The sequence below is a fragment of the Triticum aestivum genome, chromosome 5D (genome assembly GCF_018294505.1).
Source record: "Triticum aestivum cultivar Chinese Spring chromosome 5D, IWGSC CS RefSeq v2.1, whole genome shotgun sequence".
NCBI lineage: Eukaryota > Viridiplantae > Streptophyta > Magnoliopsida > Poales > Poaceae > Triticum > Triticum aestivum.
The window spans coordinates 498206889-498221728 of NC_057808.1; the positions used below are offsets into that span (position 1 = coordinate 498206889).

At 44.7% G+C, this 14840-nt stretch overlaps 1 protein-coding gene across 1 annotated transcript; it reads left to right on the forward strand.

Moving 5' to 3' along the window:
- The first annotated feature begins 358 nt into the window (after positions 1-358).
- LOC123125743 (histone H2A-like) lies at positions 359-1029 on the forward strand. The gene has a single exon (XM_044546207.1). The coding sequence runs from the start codon at positions 430-432 to the stop codon at positions 889-891; it is 462 nt and encodes a 153-aa protein (XP_044402142.1). The 5' UTR covers positions 359-429; the 3' UTR covers positions 892-1029.
- The last annotated feature ends 13811 nt before the right edge of the window (positions 1030-14840 follow it).

Genomic DNA, 14840 nt, shown 5'->3' on the forward strand with positions numbered 1-14840 from the left:
CGGGCGGACAAATAAAAAAACAAAATTCAGAGGGAGCACCCAGAGCGCGGCACGTGGCGAATGGCTAAGAGCGCGCCAAGTGGCGCTGATCGTTGCGAGGCTTCCAAAAGAGCGCTCGTTAATTAGTTGTTCTCGCGTGCCCCTCTACGTTCGTAAATTTTTTCATTCTGCCGGCGTGGGGCTCTAACTGGGCCGCAGCCCACAAAGGCTGAGCTGGGGCATCTCTGCCCACATCGCAGCCGTCCATTCGTCACCGATCCAACCGTCCATTGCCCGTTCGCGCGGATCGACGGCCCCACACTGCCCCCTTCCCGCGCCGTTTAAATATCTGCCCAAACCCGTCGTCCAAACTCAACGCACTCCCGCCTTCTCAAATCTCTCATCGCGCCAAATCTCTCCGCACCTCCTCCTACCAGAGCCACCGCCGCCATGGACGCCTCACCCACCGGCGCCGTCTCCAAGGCGAAGAAGTACGTGGTGGGGCGCAAGCTGGGCGGCGGCCCCAGGAAGAAGGCGGTGGCGCGGTCCGTCAAGGCCGGGCTGCAGTTCCCTGTCGGCCGCATCGGCCGCTTCCTCAAGAAGGGCCGCTACGCGCAGCGCGTCGGCATGGGCGCCCCCGTCTACCTCGCCTCCGTCCTCGAGTACCTCGCCGCCGAGCTGCTCGAGCTCGCCGGGAACGCCGCCAAGGACAACAAGAAGTCCCGCATCATCCCGCGCCACCTGCTGCTTGCCATCCGGAACGACCAGGAGCTCGGCAAGCTGCTCGCCGGCGTCACCATCGCGCATGGAGGCGTGCTGCCCAACATCAACCCTGTGCTGCTCCCCAAGAAGACGACGGAGAAGGAGCCCAAGTCGCCCAAGAAGGCCGCCAAGTCCCCCAAGAAGGCTTAGTCGATTACTGTCCAGTGCTTCGTAGTAGAATTAGTGATCGCTGTTTAGGTAATGGTGTCGATGTAGTAATGTTCTGTTCTGCTTTAAGAAAAATGTCAGAAATCTCTCTGACTTGCAGTAAATTCTTTCTCTGTTGTCCGTCCGTCTGTTCATGATTTTGCATTGTTATATGGAGTTTTGCATCTGCGGGGTGGGACGAATTGTTGTATTTACCAATTGTTTGTCTGACAAATTCACCTGGCGTTGTTTAATAGTAAGTCAGTTGCAAGCTGAAGGAGCCGTGGAGCATCCCCAACCTGTATTTTACCTGTCACATAGTATGATTTCAGGTTCAGACATTCGTGTATGTCAAGTAATACCAAATCCCAGCGTTCATGATTTCTGTCGGCCTGTTCATGATTTTGCAATGCTATGTAGTTTTACATCTGTGGTGGGATGAATCCCCCGTATTGTGTTTACTGCTCATTGAATCTGACATATTCACTTGGTCTGGTTACTAGAAACTCTTAAAAGTCAGAGTTGCAAGATGAGAAGAAGCCAAGGAGTATCCCCAACCTGTATTTTACGTGTTGCTGCGTAGTATGAGGTCAGGTTCAGATATTTGTGTAAGCCAAGTACCACCAAACCAAATTTCCAGCTTATCTAGCTAAAAAATCATATTCCTCTAGTGGGTTATGTCACCCGAGATCACTACATTCTAGAACACGTACTATGTTGCTTGATGATGACTGAATAAGTTCAGTTGCACATCTCTGAAACAAATACAGAGAGAAAGAGGACCCATTCCTGATAGCCTACAGTTGCTGGGGTTATGGGAACTTAGAAAGGCCTCTAGCTGATGAGACTTAAGTGACTAATTTTCTTAATAATAACATGCACTTTCACGATTTCCACACATTTGCTCGTCGTTTTCGTCAAAAATATTGGCTGCCTGTATGATGCACTGCTGTTGTATATTCTAGTGCCTGCGATCTGTTTCATACTACCATTACATTAATATATACCGTAAAATGTTATTTTGTTCAACAAAAAGTAATCCCTTAAAACATTCGTTTTCTCTTTGGATGATCCTCTGTTTATTTGTCCTTTAAGCATGTTGTTTTCTGGAGTGTCCATGGAAAAATGGGCAGTAGTAACCACACTGTCTAAGCATACAGTAACTGATGCCTCACTCTTGAATGCCCTAGATCTGTTCAAGGGCCAGTGTTAGCAACTTGTTACCGAATTCATAATATTTGTCGCCGCTGGTAGAAGGTTTGTACCACAAGGAGCAGATCCAAAAGGCTGCCAAAGTTTCTAAATGTCACTGCAAATGAATTTCAGCCTTACCAGCTCCAGGGAGGCGCTTGATATACTAATTCAAGGGAGTTGTACACTTGTATGGCCGGAATGATATGTGACACTATCAGGATGAGTTCATTAGTGGTTTGCACCGGCTCTTGTTGCACATTTTCAACTTAGAACACAGTTATGCAAGCACCACACAGTTTTCCCAGCTTGTCCACATTACAGATTTGAGAATTCCTACGCAAAAGCGATGAACATTCTTTTTGCGGTGGGAGCTATGCACAATTTGACGTCTCAGCATACAGATCCTCACATGAACCTTCTACAAAGTGCTAGATCTGAAAACAATACAGCTCCAGGTCCACAACAACATATTCGAATGTAATAGCACTATAGCATACTCGTACAATCACCTAGAGGTGGAGCTATGCACCGGTGTGTGTGTGTGTGTGTGTGTGGGGGGGGGGGGGGGGGGGGGGGGGGGGATCGCCCAGTCTTATCTTTATTTTATTTTTGAAATGAGAGGGGTTTGAAGTACCTCACAGGGACATACAACTAAGAAGGGTTCTAGAAAAAGTTTCCCTATTACATCTTTCCAGCCGCAGGGTAAAGAACACATGACATGCGCAGATAAGCCATTGAAATCATAGCATGCAAGACGTTCTCCCTACCAGATATCAGCCACTCCAGCTATCGTAAGCAATTTCCCTCTTCGACGATCTAAAAGCCTTAAGCACCAGAGAAGAAGAGCACCCTGGGCGCCTGTACATAGAATTTTCTATTGCCTGATCATTGCCCCCACCAGATCCAAGACACAACGTATACTTTGCCATTTTCGCCCCTGAAAGACAAAATCGTTGCGCAAAAGCCATAAGCTCCACAAGGTAGCAGAAGTAGCAGTGTTAACCGCCTCTCGAGACTTTTTTGCTTCCGAAAAGAAGATAAAGACATAAAGGAATCAGGTACATAGATACCAAAAGACTCAGCAATAATTGACCAAATCTCCTTAGTAACAATACTCTCAAAGAAAATATGTTGAATGGATTCAGGCTCACTGCAAAACACACATGACAAATCAACTACATGTCTTCTCTTGGCCAGGTTATCCCTTGTTAAACTTTTGTTATTAAACATCAGCCAAAAGAAAACATGAATGTTTGGGGAACTATAATTTTCCAAATAAAATCTTTGGTGTCAGAAGAAATTCCACCAAAGTTAATCATCTTGTTGAAAGAGTTGATAGTGAATGGCTAGAAGGCTCAAGAGCCCAAAAATGTCTATCTACATTAGATGAAGGAGCAAAATGCTTTACCAAATTCACCAAACTAAACCAACTAGCCATAGTAGGATCATCAAAACACCTCCTAAAAGTAAGGTGTAGGCATTCACCATCCCACACTTGAGCAAGTGTAGCATCTTGCTGCTAGCAGATATCAAACAGATCCTAGTATAGAGTTTTCAAAGAGCATTCCCCAATCCAAATATCATGCTAGAAGGCAATATTTTCCCCATTCCTAGGAGGCCGTCTATACAAATCTTTGCAGCATCAAAAGTCCTTAAACACTCTTCCAAAAAGGAGAGCCCAGGCCAGGGTTGGCCCAAAAATTGTTGTGTTTATTAGATGTATATTTATAACAAAGGAGTTTCTTCAAGTCATTGTCTCTACCATCATAGAATATTTTCCCCTGAGAAGCAAGCAATGCCATATTAAACTCTTTGAGATTGGGGACCCCCATACCTCCAAATTCTTTCTTCCTGGAGATAAGCCCCCACTTAGACAAGTGATATTTATGGATATCCCCCATGTTGCCCCAGAAAAATGAGACATTTGGGAGGAAATGGCCTCAATGGCCCATTTAGGGGATTTCATAATGGACATGCGATAAGTAGGGATACTTGCAATACAAGTGGTTAAAAGAATTAGTTTGCCCCTCTAGGAGAGATTTTTACCAAGCCAACCAGCAATATTTTTTGATGATTTTGTCTATTATAGGTTGGAGGTCTTCCCTCCTAAGTTTTTTAAAATGTCGGGGGACCCCCAAATATTTAAGTGGGAACTCCCCAAACCGAGAGCAAAAAACCCGAGCAAATTCCTTGGACATGGCATCAGAAACATGGATAGTATGCATATCAGTTTTTTGGAAAATGATTTTCAAACCATAAAGTTTCTCAAAACAAGTCAAGATCCATTTCAAATTCCTAGCATAATCTAAAGAATCCTGGAGAAACAGGATAGTATCATCAACATATTGTAAACTAATTACCCCACCAGGGATAGCTTGAGGTAGAAGCTCACCAATCAACCCATGGTTGACAGCTTTAGATAGCATTTTAGAGAACACATCAGCCACCAGCTGGTTGAACAACAGAGGTGAATGAGGGTCACCCTACTTCAGCCCTCGCCCCCCCTCCCCCGCCACAAAATGCCTGCCATTTGTATCATTAATCCTAACCTGGAATGTACCTTGTTTAAAGTACTATAAATCCACCCAATCCATTTCTCACCAAAGCCCCTAGAAAGGAGCATTTTCTTCAAAAAGTCCCAACTCACCCTATCATAGGCTTTCTCATAATCAAGTTTGAAGATCAAACCGCTAGACCCAAACCTATGAACATCCTGAATAACCTCACGAGCCATTACCACACTTTCAAGGATAAACCCCCCTTTAATAAATGCAGTTTGATTAGAAGAAATGAGTCTGTCACATAAAGGGGAAACCCTAGTAGCCATAGCTTTGGAAATTTTTTGACAGCACAATTGCTCAAACTAATAGGTCTAAAGTTCTTCATGTCCTTCATGGGAAACTTTAAGGATAAGGGTAATAATGTCAAAGTTGAGTCTATATACATCGAGCACCCCATTCTCAAAATCCCTAACCAACTACATGAAATCATCCCTAATCAGGTCCCAAAAGGTCTGATAAACCAGAAAAGAAAGGCCATCAGGGCCAGGGGCACCATTGGCATAAGAGCTCATGATAGCTTGTTAACTCTCACCCTCAGAAAAGGATCTCTCTAAATTCTTCCTCAGCATCAGTGACCATTTCTCCCTCGGACCAAAACTCAGCATCTAGATGGATGTCAGGTTTAGGTTCAAAGGCAAAAAATCTTTGTAGAATGAGGTAGCAACATCCAAGATGTTAGTTGTGGATGTCCCAACACCTCCAGGACCCACCAACTCAGGAAGGTGATTTTTCCTGTGCCTATGGTTAGCAAGAGCATGAAAATAGGCATTATTACGATCACCTTCCAAGATTTTCCTATCTCTGGATCTCTGCCAAAAGGCACTGTCTTCATTTTTCTAGATAACATCTAAATCACTTTTGATCTTTTTCATCCTATCAAAATTAGCCACAGATAATTGCTGGGACTCAGATAAAATGTCCAAAATATCAAACTCCATAAGGAGAGCCTTTCTTTTTTCTTAATGGAAGCTTCCACATTAATATTCCACCCCTTAGTTTTCTTTCCAAGGATTCTGGTTTTAGCAGCCAGTTATCAATGGAAGACTCAGATGAAGAAACAAAATTCCTAACCATCTGGTCAAAGCCAGGTTGAGAGAGCCACCATTTCTCAAACCTAAACATCTTAGGGCAAGAGAACCTCCTAGGCCCAGTGTCCAATACCAGTAGGGTATGATCACTTCCAACCCTAGGAAGAGGAGTGAGAGAAGACAAAGGGAAATGGGAGTCCTAGTCCACAGAAGTGACCGCCCTATCAAGGACAACAAAAATGAGATTATCTTGGTTGTTGGACCAGGTGAAGCTTTTGTTGGAAACATAAATTTCCAAAATCCCCCACCTATTTACCCAATCATTGAACATAAAAGTAATTTGCTGATTAACGAGCCCACTACTTTTATCAGAATCACTTCTACACAAATTAAAATCCCACACGACAAAATGGGATAGGTAGGAGTGTCCATAATATCATGAAGTTCTGCAATAAAGTCCATCTTAAATTCTAGGTAAGTAGACCAATAAACCACCACTAAGTGCCAAATAAAACCATAATTTTTATTCTTGATAGTAGCCTTAATGGAAAACCTATTATTAATAAAACCAATAGCCTCAAATAAATCTTTCCGAGACCAAGTAAAATGCCACCAGCAGCATTGACATCAGGTAAGAAATGCATGGTAAAATTACCCATCTATCTAAAGCCTTGAGGATACCCTTAGTATTAATAACTTCCCTCTTAGTGTCTTGGGAACCAATGAAATCAAAATTAGTTTTAGCAATGGTGTCACATAGGCACTGAAATTTACCAGGTTGACCAAGATCCCTAATATTCCAAATAATACCTATCATAATTAGGATATTTTGAATGAGTGAGACAAGCCACAAGGCTTAAATTTAGTAAGGACAAGAGGAGTTTCCCCTAAAACATCAGCAGTGCCCACTGGTTTAAGACAACCTAACTGGAGTCCCAACTAACTCTACTTGATCTACTTCTAAACTATCACGTAGGACAATTTCAGGATTATTACTGGCAAAAGCCGGACATGTTTCTTGTTCTCTAACGTTCAAATCCTCAATAATAGCATGCTTACTAGTCTCATCATTACCAGTTACCAAAATAACTTTACTAGCCTACTCACACAAAGAGGAAGGGTCAACAGTAGAGAAAGATTTACCTTTGAATGTTTTTGGGATCTCCAGGTTTTGCTTCCTCTTGTATGCATCAGCTTTCACCATGATGTTCAAATTACCATGTCTCCTAGTGAAAGGCTTCTGGGCCAAGACTGCCCCCACTTAGGATTCTTGGAACGGACAGGCTCACTCTCATGAACTTGGTTTAGTGAATCAATTAAATATCTCTTCAGAGTATCAGATTGCGGCACATGTATAGCTTCAGGAGGGAGAACCACAATCTGTTCTTCATTTGTCTCTTCATCATCAGATTCGACCATATCAATAGACTTCAGTAGATCCTTGCAGCACTCAATGTTCTTAGACTTCTCACCATTAGCTAACAATTTTATCCCAGTCCTCATAGGGGTACAAACCCCAGCACCCACTCCATGTTCTAAATTGCTATCAGATAAGATCATTATCTCACTCATAGGAGGAGGGGAGGTGGAACCCAGGCAAGGCACAATTTTTTTGCCAACATGAATAGAAAATGAGCCAGGAGGAAGACACTTACCAGAGGTAGCACACTCGAGAATGAAATTTTCATGTTCAGAGTCAGAATATACTGCAGTATGAGAAATAGCATCAACTGTTTTCCCAGTGGATGGGCTAGGCTTTCCATGAGAGGATATGTTAGCTTTATCTAGTTCATCAATGACCATATCACCATCATATAAGTTCTCCAAGTCACCTTTTGGGGATCCTTCACCATTTCTTTCTTGTTCTTCCTCAGCACCATCAACATCTTCACCTTCTTCCTCATCATCCTCAATATCAATCATAGAGTCAATCCCACCAACCTGTTCAAAACCTTCCACAGTAAACCCCAACAGGAACAACTTCTTCTAAGATAGTCTCATTTTCCCTTCTAAACATATATAGTTTGCCTTGTGCCCCTCACTTCCACATTTGGAATCACCAAACCGGTGATGATTATTTTTCGATCAATGGATATGCAGTTATGCCAATCAGAATATAGTAGTATTTACTAATTTCTTATTTAGAGCATCATCTCTTCCCGACTCTCTACTAGAGGTACAGTCTACAACATGAGCTGTAGTAGAACATGCATGGAGCCTTAGATGGGCAGGTGGTTTGGGTGTTCCGAGCCTTATATGGTTGAATATAGCTATGCAGTCAGAGTGAATAGCATAAAACTACCACTTTTCGCGTTAGGGTTCCAAAAAACTATCAGAAATTTGTTTTTGACTAATAATTACCAAAACCGACGTCGGCTGTTTAAAAAAAATCCAAACTGCCCGTTGCTAAGAAAATAAACCGATTTATGACACGTCGGGCCCGCATCTAAACAAACCATCTATTTGACCCTTTATTTGACTATTAACCGACATGCGGGACCCACATGTCAGTTATCTCTTCCTTTCTCTTTTCTTTCTTCTCCCTCTCCTCCTGTATCTCTCTCTCTGCACGAGCTATGGCTGCTCGAGCCCACCAGACATGCACCAGCCTCCTTCGCATGAGTCACAGCCGGCCCACTACCGGAGCTGCGAGCTACCCCTCTCCTTCCCCCGACCGCCCCTCCTCCTCCCCTCCCCTTCTTTCTCCTGGTCGCCCCTCCCACTACCCCCTACCAAAGCCACTAGCTACCATGGCGATGAGCATAATTCTGCCCGGAGAAGAGGTGGCCTCCTGCACTAGTATGAGGTGCGTGCGAAGTATGCGACCCTCGGCCTCCGGGCACGGGCCCTTGCATGGCATGCGGTGACACACTCTTCTCGGTGCACGACCTCCAAAACGGCGGCGGTGCACACCTCCATGGTGTGCACCGATGCCGCTCTGGCCGGAGAATGGCCTCCCACATGATGATGGAGGGCCAGAGCGGGTGAGGAGGGAGTAGCGCGCGGCGGTGCTTCCTGTGCCGGTTCTCGCCGGCCTCGCGGGAGAGGAGGAGGTTGGCGGCGACCCAGGCAGTGCCCCATGGCTCGCGGCAGCGTCTCCAGGTGGCACCATGGTGCGCGACGACGACCTGATACGGGGATGGCTGGCGGGATTTTTCTAGACGGATTGCTTTTTAAAAATATTCAGGGACCCGATTGCTTTTTTAAATATTTGTAGGGGTTATTCTATAAAAATAAGCACACACTTTTTATTTTGTAAAAGAACCAAGGGGTTGAAGAAAAAAATTATATGAGTGTTTTAGAGAGTAAGAGACATTGACATGTGGGCCCCACATGTCAGTTAACTATGAAACAATTAGTTGTCTTACATGCGGGCCCCAACTGTTACAACCGTGATCAATTGTAAAACACTTGGAACTTTAGGTTTTTTGAAACAGCCGACGCTGGTTTTGGTAGGTATTACTCAAAAACAAATTTATGTAGTATTTTGGAACCTAATGCGAAGAGTGGTAGTTTTATGCTATTCACTCATGCAATCGTGATGGCCGTGGCTGCAAATAGTAGATCAAGAAAGACCGTGGAAGGATTTCATTATAACTGTCCTGAAGGAATCGATGGCCCTATTTAGGCCGGTGACACGGGCAATGGTTGGGGATGGTAGAGAGACCCTATTCAGGGAAGATCAATGGATTGATGGTGCACGTGTGGAGGACCTTCACCGACGCTATATGCTACCATCCCGCAACGCACAAGGGCTGCTCGCAGGGTTCATGATGCACATGCACTTGTCACGGGATCTTGGGAGGCTGGTGGGTCCTAACATGGGGTTCGAAGCCCTACGCAATACATACTTCTATGGCAGCGGGTGGACCGGTTTGAATTAATAGAAGGAACCCCAGACGCCATCTCTTAGGCACGGGAAGATGATGGCCAGTTTTTGGTCCGTTTGGCATACACCGCGAAGTTTGCTGGAAGAGAGGTGGCCACAACCGCGAGTTCGCATAGAAATCTAGGGCGCCTCTTCGATGCCATTTTATTAGTTGGCTTGCCATGAAGAACAGATGCGGGACTACCGACCGCCTTGCGCAGCAAGGATTAGCACACCCTGACGCGTTCCCATTTTGTGCACAAGAGGAGACCCTAGACCACATCCTGCTGACATGTGTGTTTGCGAGGACCATATGGAGGACATTGTGCACAACTCTCGGTAGACCGGACAGGACGCCCACAGTGCATGACACTTTAAAGCTATGGTGCGTTCAGAGGGCCACCGCGCAGTACAAGCCTAAGGATCTATGGGTCCTCTTCACTCTTACACCATGGGAACTATGGAAGCATCAAAACTCAATTGTTTTTGATGGAGCATCCCCCTCTCTTGCCATGGTGGCTGCGAGGGTAGCGAAAGAAAGAAGAAGTTGGCAAGTGGCAACAGGTAGGATTGTTCAAAGGGGAACTTGACGATCTCTTCGTGGAGCTACTAAGGTGGACGAGACGCGAGTAGTTCTTATCTAGAGCAATTACGGTGGATGTGATACTATTGGCACTTGGTAGTGTGTTGCCTTGAGGTCGTCACTTGTTGATGTATGCAGTTTTATGTAACATCAACGGTGGTTTTGGGTTCTTTACCGGCCCCTCTATTCTATATAATATGATATGCACGCTGTGAGTATTCGAGAAAATAACATGCGTGGAGCATGAATTATCCTTGGGCCAAAGGAGTGCTTTCACAGAGCTTAACTTGGGGTCGTGTGCTGTCATGCTGTCTGCCGAGCTTTTGAGCTTCTAGGCTTCCGGGGTCCACCATGTTGCTTTGAGATTGGCAGGCTGCAGGAGATTGTCTTCCATTGGACGACAAGCTATTGCTGCAGCTCGAATGTCACCCTGCACCCAATTTTCGGTGACTCGATGTTGGATCGACGTGACCTGGCCATCTCAAATGCCAAAAGGACGAGTGTTGCTATACTACAATAGGTAGGTCAAAGACCATGTGTTCAGTTCCCTTGGAATTAGGGCAGAGCTTTCCTCTGTTGGAGGGGCCAAGCCCCCCACCCACCCACCCACATAGTTATAGAAATATGTTTAAGTAAATTGTTTATAACATAACTTACATATTAAGTAATGCCTAAATTTCTTATAAACTTTAAACATTTCCTTCCAGCTTGGCCCCTTAACATTTCCTTTCAAACTCCTTCATTTCTTGGACTGACCTATAGACCACAGCATGTGGGCTATCTCCTGTAAGCCAGGCCCATCATGGCGGCTAAAAAATCACAAGCCAGCAGGTCGGCCGGTACCAGCATCTGCATTCCCAAATAAAACAAAACGTAGTTAGCTCATGCACCCCAGCAACAGAAATGATGTAGTAAAGAATTGAACAAGGGCTACTCCACTTACTCCCATGGATTGAGAGGATCCCTCAAAAAGCAGCAGCTTCAGGCCTTGTTCTGTTCGTCAATCCTCTCCCCATGGGGATGAATTGGATTGGACCGAGATTTTTTTTTGACTTACAACGCTTAATGCCCCTCAATCCGCTTGTTCGATAAACAACCCCCCCCATCGTAAATCCGATAAACAACACCCTCGTCCTATTCCTCACTTCAACGATGTTCATCTCGATTGAAATCTAGTGAGGGTGGAAGCGAGTGAGGGACGGATTTGATGCCATTTCCAAGGAGGGTGTGAGTTCCGTTTTTCGAAAATGAGGATGATCCTGGCCTCTGCATCAAAAGATGCACACAACTCATTATAAAGGGAAACAATGTAGTGTATACGTATAGCCTACACACTATGCGATCGATACAATCATCTTGTAAAAGACCAACTCTCTAGCTAGTTTCTTATGTTTCTTTCATTTCACAAAACATAGTAGCTTATTTCAGAACATTTGCTGCAGTAGACTAAACATCCACTACAATTCTTTGTTAGGCTTGTTTCTCTTTTCATTGTCATACCGGTTGTGATATTAAGCATTCACATTATTTTCCTTTTTGCTCCGCTTGTGAGCTGTAATCTACTTCGAGACTTTTTAATAAGATGGCTGCATGCATCGTTCCGATGCAGAGGCTGGGGCAAGCCTCCTTTTCCAAAAAAAGGGCTTGTTTCTCTTTTGAATGTTTGTTGTATTCCTTCTTAAGCCAAAGCAGGGTCGGTACGTACATAGCTGGTTACACATAAGCAGTGCTATACTAATCTGCTGCTCTAGTCGCTTGAGTATATGTTGACCAGTCGATGCATGCATACCAGTCCCTTGCGTCAACGCCTCATTCTGTCTTAGCCCCAGTGCCACACGAGTTGTAGTCCGCAAACGAAAAAGAAGCCACGTACGACAACAAGGAGCTAGACCTCCACGTCTGGGGGTGGCGGCTCCTCTGGCCTCACAACAAGGAGCAACGCAATTAATCATCCTTGACCAACACTCTCTGTTTTGCATCAACTACAAATGAACACCTCAAGCAGTTGCTTAATGCTTATTTTCCTTGGAAATTATCATCCTAGCTGCTTGGGCTATTTGGAACACTTGAAATGACTTTACCTTTAAAGGCATTCCTCCTAACCTCTAGGCCCGTAGGAAAATATTTAAGGAGGAACTAAAGTGGATCATCTTCAGAGCCAAACAACAGGAATATAACAACTTTGAGAATTGGGTTAAGGCTTTTAGATAGAGGTTTTCCTTGTTGTTGTATATTTATACCTGTATACTTTTCTTTTCCTTTGTTTGTCTTTGTTCTTTGAACATTGTATTATTTATTTGAAAATCAATAAAAAAAATATATGCAGCATTGTCCTGTTGTTACCCCCCCCCCCCCCCCCCCCCCCCCCCCCCCCCCCCCAAAAAAAAGAGGAACATTTGGATTGGCTCTAACACACTGCACAACATAATGTAGTTGGTATACTTCTTAGCCCCACTCCAAATACCTCGCGCCTGAAACGCTTCTCTCATCGAACAAGTTGCTATTGAGGGGCTTGTGAACCCCACTTACCTCCTAAATCTGAAGTAATAGCTCGACCAACCTAACCCAGCCATATATACACCTCTTTCATCAGTACTCTCACATGGTCATGCTTTGAAGTGTCCACACCCTACACATCACAGTTTTAATCTCAATATATAGTTATTGTCGATCATGTCACTAAAAAGATAGATAGTCGAGCTAGAAGATCAGTAAACAGGAAAATCATAGTTTTTGGGAGAGTATGTATGGGCTTGCTATAAATATGAATGTTGATGATTTTGAGAAAGGGAGGGCGTTAGTAAGAATTTCATTAGAAAGACCAGATGGACCAGTAAGTTGTTGATGCCAGATCCAAACAAAATCAAACTTCGATGTTTGTTGAATACATTAAATTTCCGAGGATGTCGCTAGTTTCAACACATAGAACATATAGGGGTTGATCAAGGTACTGCAAAAATATGCATTGGTTCGATAGCAACATGTTGAATTTCCTTTGGCTTCAATGATCAATTTGGGTATGATGTAGGTATGGTCCATGGCGAAGGTATGGTCCAGTCGACAAAAGGCGTCACCACGTCAGGGGGTGGTGGCTAGTGGGAGAGACAACCCGGTGGTGTAGGGAAGATAGCAGTAGTGGACAAGAATTTGGGCCATAGAGAAATACAGTGTGAATTGAAAAATATGAGAAGTATTCATGTGAAACGTACAACAAATGAGTATAACAGGCATTTTTGGATGGAATTGGAGGAGTAAATAGCATAAAACTACTACAATTCGTGTCAGGGTTCTAAAAAATTACTTGATTTTTTTTCCGCTGGTAACTACCAACACAGGGGTCGGCTGTTTCAAAAAACCCAAATTCCTCATTACTAACATTTTAAACTGGTTTCTGACAAGTCGAGCCCAGTCTTAAACAATCCATTTGTTGATCGTTTTGTTTGACCATTAACTTATTGTGGGACCCACATGTAAGATTTCTTCCTCCTCCTACCTTTTCTTCTCTCCTCCTGTCTCTTTCTTCTCCGTCTCCTCCCGGCGAAGGCCCGAGCTCCAGCACCTCCACCACTCACTGACGGCCACCTCCACCACACGCCGCGCCCAAGAGCAAGGGCCGCCGCGAGCCGCGCCCAGGAGCACGGGCTCTCGCACCCAAGAGCAAGGAGCAAGGGCCACCACGCGCCATGGCCAGGGTTCAGGCCGACGCGCCTAGGAGCACACACTGCCGCGAGCCGAGCGTCATGGACAGGGGCTCGGGCCACCGCGCCCAAGAAGAGGGAGGAGAGAGAGAGGCCGCGCGGCTGGGACTTCACGCGGCTCCAGGCGCAGCTCGCCGGCAGGAGGAGGCAGCGGCCGAAGGGAGCTCCACGGCGGCGCACACTGGACGCCGACGGGCATGTGAGGGAGCTCTGCAGTGGCGCAGCTCCTCTCAATCTTGAGCACGGGAGGGACCCGATTGCTTTTTCTTTCTTTAAGTCTTCGGGGACCTGATTGCTTTTAGAAAAATGTTTATAGGGACCCAAGTGCTTTATTGATTTTTTATTAGATTATGACAAAGGGACACTGACATGTGGGCCCCACATGTCAGTTCATGGTCAAACAAACAGTCAGACAATCAATTTTCTTACATGCGGGCCCCAACTGTCATAATCACGATCAATAGTAAAGCACTAGACGATTAGAGGTTTTTGAAACAGCCGACCCCTCACTTGGTAGTTATCAGCGAAAACAAATTCCGGTAGCTTTTGAAACCCCAACCCGAATTATAGTAGTTTTATACTATTTACTCGGAATTGGAGTGTCATCTATCCAGTTATCTCTGCTAAACTAGCTTATCTATACATTTGCTTTGTCCCATTTCGTCAGATGTTTTTGTAGGAGATAGGTGCTTCCAATGCCACTGCACTGTATCAAACGAGTGAAGAAATGAAACAAGTAACAAGAAGAAAAAACAATGAGTAACAAGAGAGAAAAACAATGAGCACCATTTCGATTGTCCAGTATTGCTCAAAACAGTACAAAATTTGAAAGGTAAATATGTTTTAAACCTTGAACTTACAGGGGTAAGCTAAATCAAACCCCAATTTTCCTATCCCTGAATTTGGCGCCGTAAACTTTCGGATCTTGGTCGATCCCTGATCGTTAGTTATCAGAATCTTGGGGATTACTAAAGTCTCGAGACCGATCATGGGATGTTTAGCAGAGGCATTACCGGTCTG